The 15,296-nt window shown below is 41.5% G+C and overlaps 1 protein-coding gene across 1 annotated transcript; it reads left to right on the forward strand.

Moving 5' to 3' along the window:
• Positions 1-7,981: 7,981 nt before the first annotated feature.
• On the forward strand, positions 7,982-13,300 carry LOC133129255 (angiopoietin-related protein 3-like). The gene is made up of 7 exons (XM_061243216.1): positions 7,982-8,534; positions 8,894-9,004; positions 9,383-9,497; positions 10,420-10,533; positions 10,945-11,040; positions 11,462-11,725; positions 12,316-13,300. Exons 1-7 carry the CDS (start codon positions 8,031-8,033, stop codon positions 12,498-12,500), a joined length of 1,389 nt encoding a protein of 462 aa, XP_061099200.1. The 5' UTR covers positions 7,982-8,030; the 3' UTR covers positions 12,501-13,300.
• Positions 13,301-15,296: the final 1,996 nt, after the last annotated feature.

Genomic DNA, 15,296 nt, shown 5'->3' on the forward strand with positions numbered 1-15,296 from the left:
AAAAACAAAACAGTATGATTTCATGGCACCGCTTAATTGCTCATGCGATTAAATTATTTTATATAAATTATGAATTTCCAAACACCAAGTACGAAAACCGTTGACACTCTCAAATAACTAACTCTAATAATGCTTTCTTTCTTTCAAGGCAATGCTTTTTTTACAGTAGAAGTAACCACCCATTTAACTAATGCATGGGTGCCACATTGTTGTTATTGAACTACTTTATGTGTGTGTGTGTGTGTGTGTGTGTAGCCTGTAGGCTAAATGTGTCCCGACTAATGTTAAATCAAACCTATGACCTTGACACCATACCCTCCTCATGCCATTATTTGAGAGCTAGAGAATGGAGGCTGTCCAGGAGAGATATCTGGGAACTCTTGTGTTCAGAGTGGTGAGGGACATACAGTAATGCCAGTGTTTCTGTTGCTCCTCCAGTCGGGGTATGGTCACCTGCTTCCTCACCTTCAGCTTGCAGCGCATAATAACAGAGTAGACTACAGCAGTGTGAAGAGCAAGGACATAAAGCCTTTGCTGAAAGCCACATATTGTCATTGTTGAACTTGATGTGAGCAGCATCATTAATGTTTAAAACATCCTGTTGTCTGAAAGCTCAATTAATAATTTAAAAGGTGAGATTAACACTTAATTGTCCTGGCCACTTCAGAAAGTGCTTCCCACAAAAAAATTACAGAAGTGTTGAAGGCGGGAGGAATGGTATTCTTTGTAAGGGCGGAGTGCTGGTGTGGGCATATGAGGGCAGAGCCAGTGATAGCATGGCCACTCCACAGAAAGAACAGCCATAGCTCCTCTATCTCTCTCCTCAAAGGCCAACTCTGGTCACCTTATCCAGCCTCCATCAGCTCTACACACACTACACATCATTCTTCCATTGGATCAGAGCACCAGTGTCTGCTGGCTTTCTCTTCAACATGCCACTAGAGTATTTCATGATTTTGCACTGATGGAGCAGGCCAGCAAATACAATTGGGCACCTTGCAAACTGGTAGAAAAAACAGCTAAATTTTGGATGAAATGATTCAAAAAAAATATCAGTAAACCTCTGTAAGGTGCAAATTGAGAACTCCTCTCTTTAGTTGCTCAGTCCCTCTCATCTTTGATCTTAACTTATTCCATAGGCATTCCACCTCCAGCCTGGATTGACTATGAGAGTGATAGTTTGACTGAGCCCTCACTGAAGCGCTCACACCTGCTAAGTGCTGCAGGTAGGGGGCGATGTAATCACATCATCATATTCACCTCATCCACAATTCTCCAGTGTAGACTCTTTATTCGGACCAGTGCTATAACGCTGAACTATAAAACATCCTGGATGGTTTGTACAATTCAGGGCACTAAATATCCGCCAATTAAACAGTTTAATCATCAATCTATATTTGGTGCTCTGCATATGTCAGAAATAAACTATGCTTCATAGTGTTAAACACCTTTTAATCAACTGCATAAATGGGAACAGCATAAATGCTGTAAACAGAATTTATACATGGTATGAAGCTAAATAAACATTACCTAGCTAGCACTACCCAGAAAACATAAAACTGTTCAGGTGTTTTAATTAAATATGCATAAAAATTGGGAACTATTTGAATTGTAGAAAATCCATTATGTATTGCAACATATCACTTGGGCCATTATGTTCGTCTATTAGCAACTTTCTGTTATTCAGCTTCTTTTAGTAGGCCTATGTTATGAGCCTTCATGTGATACAGTATCAATGTTAGACCACGTGTAGTCTTTTGTTTTTAATTTTAAAAAATGTTTTTGGTAATTGGAAATCAATTTCCTGAATGTCAGCCTAATGTCTACTAATGGTAGGTTATTACATCTGTGTAACCAACACAACCAGCAGGGAACCGTAAACCATGAATCAAAATAAATATTATCCATAAATAATGATGATACCATTAGGACAACCATTAGCTGAAACTAGAACAAGGGCAGTGTCCTAATATTGCATACGTAAACTGAGAACACTGGATGAGAAATTCTTGAAGTAGGCAAAAAGTAATCCTAAATGTAATGTAGGCTATTTCATATCAACAGATGATATACATATTTCCAGAGTGTTGGCTTGAAACATATGACCAATCAAGTCCTCGTTGCCCACGTCTGATCTATACCTTTGTGCATGCACCTATTAGCAAATCTTGGTTGAGCAGGGGTATTCAACGTCGGTCCCAGAAGTTGGAACAAAATCCTGAAACGGATCAGCCCTTGTTCTGCACCCCTGTGTTAATATGTTGAAGGTAAAAATAATAATAAAAAATATAATAAAATAAATAATAAAAACTATTTGTAAGAACCTCGAGAACTTAAACACACATATGTGCTAACCTAATTAGGAGCCTAGTGATTCAGTCTCAGTCTTGAATTTAATTTAAAATGATGTTTTCTGCAGTTTACATTATAGCACACACAATATCACATGAAAAGCACGTAGTTAAGATAGATTGTTGAACACTGTTCCACCTCCCCTTCCAGTGGCTGCCCCAGGCTCCCTACATGTGGAGCTCAGACTTGCCAATGGCCAGTGTGATACAAAGGGATACTCTGATGGAAGTCTGGACTCTTATTCCCTTGGGTAATCCTTAATGAGTGCTGTTTCAAGTTCACTCATATCTGAGTTTGCCTTGTAGCCTTCCGGTAACCTGGTCTGCAGCAAACATGTACATATAAAATATTAAATAGCCTACCTGTATATTTGGGCCTTTGTTCTTGCTGGTATTTATCCACTGTAGCACTGCAGTGAGCTTCCCCTCTGCTGGTAACTCCTGTGAACCTGGATGTCACCGGCAGAGTGAGTTCAGCAGCATGGTTTGTTCAGGGGGTTCCTTGACTGGGTATCAAAGAGCACTTGCTCCTTTTGTCCCTCAAGGAGACACACTGCTAAAAGCTGTCCAGGGAGAAGGCTGCCATTGTTTCTAGTGAAGCGGTGGCTTTTGAGCAACAGTTCAAAAGTCTGGCCAGGATGGGTTCAGATGGTCACTATGAAGGTGAGGGACTGAAGCTTTGTGGGGTTCATCGGCAATCTAGCCATTCCAAGAACTTTAATACTAATGGGATTTCCTTTTCTCCCCACCACACTGCCCCAGTCTCTTGCCTATGGTATGGTGGGAGTAGTAACTGCAGTTGTACTTGCCTTTGCTCTGATACTAGCTGTGGTGTGGAGATCCAGAACTTGTCAGGTGGTGGCTACAAAGTTCAAAATAAAGCTGCTTGAGGTAATTCAGTGTCTTGTGCTCATCTTTATACTGCACTGTGAATTGTATAGCAGAATGAGAGGTTTGCGTAAACAAATTGTACTGGTAATGTGGTCTGGCTGCAGACAACTTAGTTGGGTGTGTTTGGATTTCAGACTTGGGTTTGTGTGCTGACATTCTTGCAGAGTATCTCTATTAAATATCAAGGCCACGTCACACAGGGTGAATTTGGATTTGAGTTCCAAAAGTCAATTTTGTGTTTCTTCCAATATTGCTATAATTCCTAAAATGTGCAAGTGTTAGTGGTACAAAATATCCATATCCCTCCAATATTTCTACACGCCAACCGCAACCTCTAGCTCACCTCCCGCTACAGTTCACAAGCAATAACAGATAGATGGCTTGTAAAACTGCAAAAATTGCCTTCTTTACACCTGGCCTCACACTCTTTTGGACTGTCAGCCAGATGGCACAGTTAAGAGGGGCAGTTGTTTGCCATAGGTTACTTGCAGCAGGAGAAATTGTAATACGTTTGACCAAATCATGTAAAAAGTTTTATATTTTGACAGACCTATACAGACAGACAATATTGCGACCTATAAAACATTTTTGCTTCCACAGTAAAATGTTTTCAATGCGGGGACACTAATGAAACTCCGGAGCTATACATTGTCATCGTATGTATAAAACTACATTTACTCTCGATATTAACAAACAGACCATGAAATACATTTCAGTGAACCCGATTAAACTGAATGCTCACATTAACTTGTAGCCATGAATGCAGCTGATGTGGTTGTTAGCCAGGTGACGGGGAACAGTGACGTTAAGCTGGCTAGCTTCCAAATGACACAAAACTATTTGGCTGCGTCGTCATCTTACGTTTTAAACATTTAAAACTATATATTGAAAATGAATTTGTCATTGAGACAAATCGTGAAACATAAGACATTAAAGTTGTCACTAGTGATCTAATTGTGTGACAAACTGGCTAACCTCCAAACAATGCACAACTCTAGTGTTACTTTCACTTTGACTTGTGTTTAAAATCTTAAAAACTATATGAATTTGGCATTAAGACATGCAGATTATGAAAGCCAAGATATTACTCAACAAAGTTAAGATGAAAACCTAAAACAGTTAAGAATTAAAAAGTTTTATGTGAATTTGGCCATCTTGACGTCAAACTGATTGTGATAGAGCGGGTCACAAATGAGGAAGTTAATCATTTCATTATGCTACAATAACACGTACTGTGCAACTATCGGTAGGCTACGTTTACGACTAACTTTTCCAAATCCAAACTTACAGTTTAGAGGGGTGCATGCATTAAAACAGTTGCAAGTTTGGTACACGGTTGCATTTTATCAGGTTTTTCTAAAGCCTACAGTAAAATTAATAGATTGACCTGCTGATTAGGATGATGCCCCTGTTTCGTTCCCCTGTTTTAAAACCTTGTAATAAAACAAACATGTTATATTGTATTGGCTATATCCGAAGCTAAGCTACACGTAGCTACAACAACACCCCAATGATTTTTTTTTTTTTTTTTTTACTAGCTAGCTAGCGATCTAATTATAATTTGGGAACAGTATTCTCTATAAGTTCACGAAGAAAGCACGCAACGTCCGGCCCTTTCATTAAAACATTTGTATTATTTTTCCGGATCGAGTGTGGAGCAGATGCACCCCTATTGAGCAACATAGAAATGTTATATGACCAAGAACAATTATAACAAAAAAAGTCCCATTTCCAACTCGTCCAAAGAGGTTGGAACAAAAGCCTGCATTTATTTCTCAAGATGACGAGTAATGCCTTTCAGTGGTACCCATAAACACCACCGAAAACATTATTGTAACAAGCTAACATTAAAATGCCAAAGAATACGTAATTTTTCCGACCAACAAGCTTCCAAATCTGATACACAGCTGTGGCGTCCCTCTGCTGCAGCAACTTGTAGGCTGTGCTCAGAGTTTCCTATACAGTTAATCTCTTTCCATAATACAGGCTGGAAAAGAAGGAGATAAGACGGGCTTAATAAAAGCACCACTGACTTCTGCTCCGTTTCCCTGATGTTGCCACTGCGTTTACAGCTCTTTATCGCTATTCCTGTGACTGCAGGCCCTGCTGAAAAAAACATCTCAAGCTAGGTTTTGAAACAGCTGATAGCTGGTTAACCAGTCAGATCAGCTCGATTTTTACAACAGGGGTGAGATCATTTTCAAAACTAAAACTATTCAAGTGCTAACTTAGAAGCACCATGTCTCAAGACAGACTCTCAAGGGTGCTAGTGCTCACTATTGAAAACAGTAAGGCCTGTAAACTGGACCTGGAAGCCATGGTTAAAACATTTGCACACAGAAATGAAAAGGGGCTTAGACTACTAGTAGCATATGAACCAGTAGCAAGACATGAGGGCAGGTCTACAGGAATCTCAAGTCGGAGAAGGCTGATTCCATTTGTTTTAATTGATTTACCTTAATTGTATTGCTTTGCAGTCCATTTGTGTAGGCTAATATCACGGTTGGTTCTGAAATAACAGTGTGCCTAACACGTGGGTGCTTAACTTGTCTGGAAAACTGTCTATAGGTGCTGTTGGACAAGACATGGTTATTGTTATTGAACTAAAACTGAAAAGGGGTGCTGCCAGAATGCACTGTACAAAGGTGATGCTGACGAGACTGGGTTTAGTGAAGTGCTGAATACTGTAAATGAAAGGGCAGAGGTGACATTACTGTTTGAAGGGCCTGTAATGTGACCTGTTACATGAACTGTTCAGTCCAACTCATTTTGGCTTTGTAAGCCAGCAGAGTATTTCAAAATCCTTAAATTGGCAAAGGCAGACTGCATTAAAATCACTACTCTGAACAGTTCAAGGCTGGCAGCCTTAAACTCAGGAAATAGGTTGTTGCATTTAACTGGATCACCTCTGCGTACTGATCAGTCATCTCCCAACAGGTTTCACTGCATATGGGGTTGAGTGCTTTATTTAACCCTTGTCTTAAGGGTCAGAAATGACCGGCCAATATGTTTAACAGCCAATATGTTTGCTATATATCTGCTGCAATATGTTTGTGATGAGTGACAGGTTGTTTCTTAATGCAAAATATATTTAGAGTTTAAAATTCAATTACGCTGCTTTATTTTAGGGGCTTAGTGAAGGTGGGTCATTTCTGATCCTCTGACAAGGGGAGTATACAGAATGTTAAGACTACACAAGGGTTAAAGCAGATGGTCGTGTAAAGGGCAGTGTGTACACTGGGTACCACACTCCTCCCAAACCAAATGGAGAGACTTGGAATAAAGGGGATTAGAGCAGCGTTTGATTCTCCATACTGGCTCTGGTAAGCCAATCAACTCAGTTGGCTGATTAGCATTTCCCAGAAAGCTGCTTAATGTAAATTTAACAGCATGGGGATATTCATAAAACTGAAATAGGGTCTCCCTGTGGAGAATCTGATTAAACTGACTGCTCTGTATGCTCTTGTATGAAATGGCACCTATAAACTGTTGGTAATTTACCTAACAAATAAGCAAGGCCTATCTCTGGAGTTGAGTTAGACTTGAGTTAGAAAAGGTGTGTGTGCTTCAAAAGGAAGTGTGAGTGCTGGCCAAAGGGGGTAGGTAACTAGGTCAGAGTGACCCCTGTGGGGGACAGGTTGCTCTACCCTCATATGACCACTTCTAGTCTCAAACAAGGGGGATTAGTCCATGGCATTAGCTGTTAACCCAAACCTGCTGTATAAGAATGATGTTCGCAAGGCAGCAATTGAGTTGGTAAAATACTATCAAGGAAACCGCAAGGAGTCTTGGGGCTAAATAGCTTGGATATGAGTGAGTATATTATAAGCTATTATAATAGTAGACTGGGACTAGTATTTAGGAATCAATTTTTCATAATCTTTGAGGGAATTTAATGGAAGAATTGTCTTTTTATTTAAGAAAAACTGATGAGTGCACTATGCTGATTATATGAATGCCTGAACTGTTCTGTAAATTAGTCTTAATATATTTTCTTGATGGTAAAACTACATTTTAAAAACAAACTGAAAATCATCATGCCAAGCAGTGCCAAATGATTATCGTAAATGATTATACATAATACAAGGATTAAGCCGCTTGCTGCAGTGGTCTACAGACTGAGGCCAGTATTTGTTTTATTCACACGTAATGCCTGTTCAAACCCAGTGTAAACAGACTTGTCTCGCGCAATATATTAGAGCAGTAAAATTAAATTATAAAAACTGACATTTTCAGTACAGCTGAATGTTGAATCTCTGTTGTGAAGAGCCTTATTTCCCTAGACAAACTTAAAACGAAAAAAGTTTATTTCCGTAGGCCTGCTCGAAGGAGTAAGAGGAGACCAAGATTGACAGAACAGGCCAGTGAATCAAAGTCAGATGCCTAAATTGCTTGCTGTATTATTAATAGCTGTGAAAACTCGGGAGGGTGGTGACCTCACTCACACATTTTAAAGCATTACTTAGCAGCTCCCACGGGCCGTCTAAGAGCAGTGAAGGGGACTCAGGGGGGAGTGGTATGTGTACACTTCTGTGATTTGTTTGTTCTGCCAGTGACTCCCTGGGGATGTCAGAGGGTTACGTCGGTTCGGGCAGAGCCGGCTTAATGATCAACCCCCGGGAGGGAGGGTGGAGGCTGGGGGCAGCTGTGGAAGGGGGAGGGATGACGAGGGAGGGATTGGGGGCACGGTGTATATATAGGAGGCTTTGCTGCTGCTCCTCCGTCCTTTCTACAGACACAGGGAAAGGATCCTGCAGACGGTTGCCTCCTCCTGCCCGGCAGAACAAGATGAAACTCGCGCTCCTGTTTGTCCTCCTGGCTCTGGCTTCCGCATTTCCCCCCAAGGTCGCCAAGCCAGAGGGTCCGGACGAGCCAGCGCCATCGGAGCCGCCCACCCAGTCTCGCTTCGCCATGCTGGATGACGTGCGGCTTCTGGCTAACGGGCTGCTGCAGCTGGGGCACAGTCTGCGCGACTTTGTGCACAAGACCAAGGGCCAGATCAAGGACATCTTCCAGAAGCTCACCACCTTCGACAGGTCCTTCAGCCAGCTGTCCGAGGTCACCAGCGAGATCCGGGAGAAGGAGGAGGAACTGAAGAAGACCACCACCTTTCTGCAGGCCAACAACCAGGAGATCAAGAGCCTGTCTCTGGAGATCAGCTCCAAGATGAACAGCATCCTGCAGGAGCGCACCCAGCTGCAGAGCAAGGTGGGCAGTCTGGAGGAGAAGCTTAGTGGCCTCTCCCAGAGTCTCCCCAATGCCCAGCAACTGGGAGACATTGCCCAGCTTAAGGTAAGGCCTGCCTCACTCCTACAGCACACCTGCTGCACAGCCCTACTGAACACCTGTAGCACACCTGAATCTATGAACCTGTGTTTCTGACACCTACTACGACACCTGCTACACCTGCTATGCAGTCGGGTTTTGGGGGGCACAGGGGCATGGAGGGGTTGGGTGCATTAATGTAAAAAATGCACATATTTAGGTTTCACCAAAAATCTTTTTTGGTGAAATGGGCAAGTCCATTGTATAGGTCTATTTCTCCAAGGATTTATTGATTGTTGCATGTTTACAGGATTTCAGTTTTACACTGTCGAATTCACAGCAACACTGGATAAGTAGTTTGCTTAAAAATGGCTTGTTTGTTTTAGGAAGTGATTTCAGCCCAGGAGAAGAGTATCACTGCTTTGCTGAAGGAAGTGAAGGGGCAGCACGAACAGCTCAACTTCCAAAGGAACAAGATCAAAGTCCTGGAAGAGCGGGTACGGCTTCTGCTTCAGGTGCCCGGAGGGGTGTAGGTCTACAGAGACCTTTTATTAATCTTCAAAGCATCTAAAAAACATTCATGTTCTGCGCTGTATATACCTAAATCTTTGCAGACTGTTTTAATTGTTCTTTTTCCACTAACTTATTAAGATTGTTTTTAATTACAATTTACTTAAATAACATTTTTATGTAATGTCTTTCTATGTCTTATGTAAAGCTCTTTGAGTTGCCTTGTGCTTGAAAATGTGCTATACAACTTGACTTGACAACATTGTGGGTGTTTCCATCATGTAGATGGACCATAAGGCTTTCTCAAACTGAATTTACTAATTGAATGTCTTTCGATGGCTGACGGCATTTTGTTAAATTTTCAGCTCAACTCAGAAGCTTTCCAAGAGACGGAGGATAAAGTATCAAATTCTACTCCTGAGGTTTCCAGCCTTGAATATCTAGCAATGAACTCCACTAACAGCAGCGTAGATATGAACGGTAAGTGCATCCAGGCATAAAAAAAACCATAGCACTTCATAACTGAAGCAACTATTGTCTTGCTGCCGACAAATAATAGCATCCGTGCGGACAGAGAGAGCACCTATGCAGAGGGATATTTTCTGGTCCCTCTAATCCCTCCAGGGGACCTGAACAACTTGTGAATGCCGCTAATGGGCAATGAACAATGCTGAAAGGGAACAGAGATGATACTCAGTGAGTCGTGCTCTGCTGCAATTATAATATTTATCATCACAATGCATGGCCTGACATCTGACCATTATTTGCTTTATTAATAATAGTTTTTCGATGTATTCCCTTCACAAATGTGAAGGACGTGCCTCTTTGCCCTTGATATTCTGATGTCTTTTGAGTAACTAGTTCAGGTGTATTGTCAGCTGCATAAAGATTATTGTCAGAATTAAATACAATGTAATACTTGGCCTTGGCACATGACAGATTGCACCCATAGTACCTGACAGCATTACAGATCTACTGCTCATAGCTATGCCTGACTGCATTACAGATCTACTGTTCATAACCACGCCTGACTGCATTACAGATCTACTGCTCATAACCATGCCTGACTGCAATACAGATCTACTGCTCATAACCATGCCTGACTGCATTACAGATCTACTGTTCATAACCACGCCTGACTGCATTACAGATCTACTGCTCATAACCACGCCTGACTGCATTACAGATCTACTGTTCATAACCATGCCTGACTGCATTACAGATCTACTGCTCATAACCATGCCTGACTGCAATACAGATCTACTGCTCATAATCATGCCTGACTGCATTACAGATCTACTGCTCATAACCATGCCTGACTGCAATACAGATCTACTACTCATAACCATGCCTGACTGCATTACAGATCTACTGTTCATAACCATGCCTGACTGCATTACAGATCTTCCTGAGGACTGCAGTCATGCTTTCACCAGGGGAGAGAGGAACAGTGGCGTGTACCCCATCAAGCCCAATCAGTCAGAACCTTTCTATGTGTACTGCCAGATGACTGCAGGTGAGCTGTACCAAAACACTCCCTCGCTAGCTTAAGATAAAATGACTGACTACTTACATTATGTTTCAGACTCCTGATTAAAAGTCCATATATAAATAATGCATGACCACGATATGAACTGAAATGTGGCTTTTGCATAGAGGACTTAATATGAACACACACAGAGATCCATGCATTTTACATTACAATAAATGGCAACAACACAACAGGCAGTAACTGCTTCTGCTAGCTAAAACAGTGGCAATCAAGGAGCAAGTGTTATTTATGAAGGAGCACTGAGTGCAAATTGAATCTCATTGAAATCAGAGGCAGTCCTTCTTGATTAGCCATCAGAAGCAATGGAAGCTTTTGCAAGGACTGAGCTTACAGCCATAAGCATTTGATCAGTTTCCTAACCACGTCCCACTGCAGATGGAGGGTTCACCGTTATCCAGAACAGACAGGATGGATCCGTGGATTTTGACCAAACATGGGAGGAGTATGAAAATGGATTTGGCAACCTTGAGAGTAAGTTTTCAGGCTACAGGCAGGGATGACTATGCAGAATTTGAGGGATGGGAAGTGGCAGAAATTCAAGGGATTGCAACACCCAACCCAGAGTCTCATAATGGAGGAAGAACCTTTATGATCTTCATCACTTCTGCATGTGAGACAACAGGGCTTGAGTCGCTACCTTTCCGTTAGAATGGGTTGTTGCCGCCAAAAATGAAAGTGGTAGCACATGTGTTGCAATCAGCTGTAATATAATTGATCATTTGCACAAGATATTTTTTTCAATACAGCCATCCTGTGAAGTTTTTCCATTTGCCACGAATGTGTATTTAGACTAGATGCTTAAGATTTTCAGGCTAACTGCTTCTGCACAAGAATGCTGGCTCTGTAGTAACTGTCTATGTGTGTGTGTGTGTGTGTGTGTGTGTCTTTGTAGAAGAGTTCTGGCTTGGTCTGAAGAAGATCTACGCTATTGCCAGCCAGGGAAGCTCTGTTCTGCAGATAGAGCTGGAGGACTGGAAGCAGGGAAGGCATTCCTTTGAGTACAATTTCACCCTGGAGGGACCTGCTTCCCACTATATGCTTAGCCTGACGCAGGTGTCCGGAGACCTGCCCGACGCCATGACCAACCTCACCGCCAGCTTTTCCACCAAAGACCGCAATAACAAGGAGGACTCCAGCTGCGCCCACAATTTCACAGGTACAGCTGCCTGCCAACAAGCTTACGATCCCACGGGAACCAGGCACAAGGCAGAAACATGCTGCAAAACCACAGAACTGTTCCAGGCTCAGAGTAGCTATTAAACTGTTCCAACTTATCATTTCCAAAAAATAAAGGTTAGGTAAGAATTACAAGCTAACAGGCACAATGTGTCCTTCATTGGCAGGCTGGACCTCATCTAAAAAGTCTAAATCATGAAGGTCTGGGTAGAGCCTGCGGCTTCTCTAAAATCAGCTTGACCTTTGTATTTCCATGATCTATTCATTTTGGAGAGGTCAACAGCTATGTTTGCCAAGCACAATGCACTTTGCAAGCCACTTTTGGTGAAAGCATCTGCCAATTAACTAAAGGTCAGATGTGACACTTAGCTGGCCTGGCATTGAGCACTTGTAATGTTTCACTTAAGATTAGTCTTTATTTTTTAATGTTCCCTCGTGCTTCCATGTTTCTTGGTCCCCAGTAAGGTAGGAGGATGAAGTAGAACTATTGTACATGGTATTGTATTGAACTGAAATTGTTCATCCTATGAAGTATATCATGGTAGAATAATGTTGTGTACTCTCCTGCAGGTGGCTGGTGGTTCAATGCTTGTGAAGGCACTAATCTGAATGGGAGGTATGGCCACGCCCGGCCCAGGGGGCGAACTGAGCGGAGAAGGGGGATTTACTGGAGACCCGGCGGAGGGAACACCTACTCCCTGAAATCTTCCAAGATCTTGATTTGTTCTCTGACCAATGATGGCAGCTTCTTCTAACTGCCTCACTCATAATATTACCCTGATCAACGACACACTAACCTCTACACAAAGGGAAATAGGCTTAGAAAAAAGATATTGCTTATTTTAAATTACTGAACAATACTGCCTGTGCTGCATGCATGTTTGTGTTATGCTTGTTCGCTGATATGCCGTTGTTAAGGGCTTGTCATTTTTTATAGTATTTGTACAATGTATACTGATTTATTTTGTTTTCATGGTGCATTGTTAACCTGAGGTTGTAAATGTTTTTATATATTTACATGTTGTGGAAAAGGGAAACTTGATGGGGACTGCAAACAAACATTGAATGTTCTCTCTTTGGTTGCTAGAATTTAGGGTTCTTTGTATGGGCATTAACAGAGTTCTAATGTGGGCAATAGCATATAGAGATCTCTGTATGGTCATTAGCATATAGCATGGGTTTTCAACGGTGAGTCTGTAGGAGGTCTTCAAACAACTCTCTCAAACCCACCCCCCTCTCTGATCAGTATTAAACCCGTTGTTTTAAATTAAACTCTTTTAACCTTATGTTGGGGGTCCCCCGGATCCCCTGGCTGTGGGTCCCTGGATCAAAACCAATTGAAAACCCCTGGTATATACAGTTCTTCCTATTGTCATTAGCGTGTGGAGGTCTCGATACCATCATTAGCACATTTCCTGCTTTACTGAGTCATATTGACTCTCTGTACCACGATCTGCATACACATTTGTACTGTACGTATGTTTTTTCCAAAACTGCTAAATTCATGTTTACAGATCACCTGTTTATGAAATAAATCACCTGTTTATGAAACCCACCACTTCTACAGCCATTGTGATTGCACTTTTTATTCACTCAGACTCACCACCATGTGTGCCACCATTTAGTCAAATGGCATGCATGGATACCTCCAGGGACAGTTCAAGTCCTGGATGCCATTTTGTGACACAGGGAGGATAATGATTGAATAATGGGAACGTAGGTCAAGATATATTACAGCTGCATGAGGATTCAGGCACAGAAAAGTCATTTCAATGTCAACAAACGTGGCCTGGGCAGAGGGTTATGTCAACATATCCAGCAGGCCGGAGCTGCTGTTTAAACTTGACCAAAAAACTAAAGTGCAAACTGTCGGATTGGGTCAATGCAGGTTGTGTGCTGTGAATGATAACAGATATTATTGGTCATGGTGCCAAACCAAACAAAAGCACTAAAAAAACAGTTATGTGCTTAATTTGTATAGCTCAATCCTTTTGTGTAGTTTTGACAAGCTTTTTGTCACTAGACCCCTAATTAAACCAAACTCTCATGATTTGAGTTGATTCATCGTGATGAAATCTCATTTTTTTTAAATGTAATACCCCACAGTATTTTTAGTGTGAGTCGCCATCCAGTAACCATGTAGTGTATGTTATCATGTTGATGTTACACTTTCATAGAATATAACAGGGTCATGGTAAGTTCGCATTTGCAAGTTCTGCATAAACAACTGGTTTTCAATGGGTAGCACGCACCATTTCACTTGTGGGAGTTATACCAGCCATACTAAGGGGGTTGTAATGGGGTATACACATTCTATTACATAACCAACACAAACCTATCTGGACTCCAGTGATTATGTAAACTACTATGGTTGTTGTTGGTTATACATAGCATAGGTTGTGAAATCCCTCACCTAAATATGAATGGAAATGTATGGAGGTATGGAAATATCTGCCACTTTGCGCTCTCTTGTTTTTGCAGGTGCAGTGAAATTAAAAGTATATTATGAACATGACGGTACATTCCTATTTACATTTGCAGTGCTGTCTGGTTTTCTTCAATGGATGGCAGATACAGTTCCACAGAGTCTCCCATACAGCAGTTGGTGCAGGCACCCAAATGTTTTTTTCCCATCTTGAAATTACATTCGTGGTACACAGTGCTATTTACTGCTGTGACTGCTATTAAGCCAGTACTCTGAGACCTTGTTTGTGGAAGGTTAAAGGGTCTGCTAGTTTTTATTTAAAGATGAAAAGCAATCAGTTAACATGAGTCAATTGAGTAAAAAGTGCTGCAATCAGCTAAGTGCGAATAGGAAGATTCTTTCACATTTCAAAGTTAATTAAAGATGTGGGGGGATATCACAACCTATTTATTGCTTGCAACAGCCACAGCAATTTACATAATCACCAGAGATCTGTGCCCTGATAAGTCTGTGGTGATTACGTAATGAAGTGAAAGGCATTACAACCTCCCCCTGCTGTGACTGGTTCCAGAGTAATAACTGCACCCTCCCACCACATGGTCAAAATGGAAAAAGATCCCATTGTTGCTCACTGCTTCCCCCTACATGGTCAAATTTGGAAAAATCCCCTTGTTGCTCTGGTTTGAAGGAGTAACATGGTGGTTGGTCACACTTTCTAGGTTTTTGTATGCAATTTGCAGAAGACGTCATTGAAGAAACACGATGAAAGTATTAAATATGTCCGTTCTTTAATTTTGGAAATTAAAGAACCTTTTCAATTGCCTTTTAAATGTATTGTCCTGTTTTTAACCGGCGGAGAATGTTCTCCTTGTAGTACGTCACATGAGGATAACCACCTGATCCCTCCCCTATAACTCATGACCCACAGTTTGCGCTAGAGACCTACAGGAAAGTGGGGACACGTCACAGCATAGTTCTCATTACCATGCCCAGACAGTTCAAGTTAACTTTTATAGTGGGAAATTTAGGCTTAGAAAAAAATGTTTTAAAATGCATTTAAATTACTGAATAATATTTGTTTTATTGTTGCCTAAAGACAACTGGCAAGTGTTACATTCAACCACCA

Source organism: Conger conger, chromosome 5 (assembly GCF_963514075.1).
Source record: "Conger conger chromosome 5, fConCon1.1, whole genome shotgun sequence".
NCBI classification, from domain to species: Eukaryota; Metazoa; Chordata; class Actinopteri; order Anguilliformes; family Congridae; genus Conger; species Conger conger.

What these genes read in the sequence shown, in the direction of transcription:
- LOC133129255 (XM_061243216.1), top strand. Translation starts at nt 8,031, where the DNA reads ATGAAACTCGCGCTCCTGTTTGTCCTCCTGGCTCTGGCTTCCGCATTT. An exon ending in TCAAAGTCCTGGAAGAGCGG is followed by an intron (nt 9,005 to 9,382) that starts GTACGGCTTCTG and finishes TTAAATTTTCAG; the next exon opens with CTCAACTCAGAAGCTTTCCA. An exon ending in CAGCAGCGTAGATATGAACG is followed by an intron (nt 9,498 to 10,419) that starts GTAAGTGCATCC and finishes ACTGCATTACAG; the next exon opens with ATCTTCCTGAGGACTGCAGT.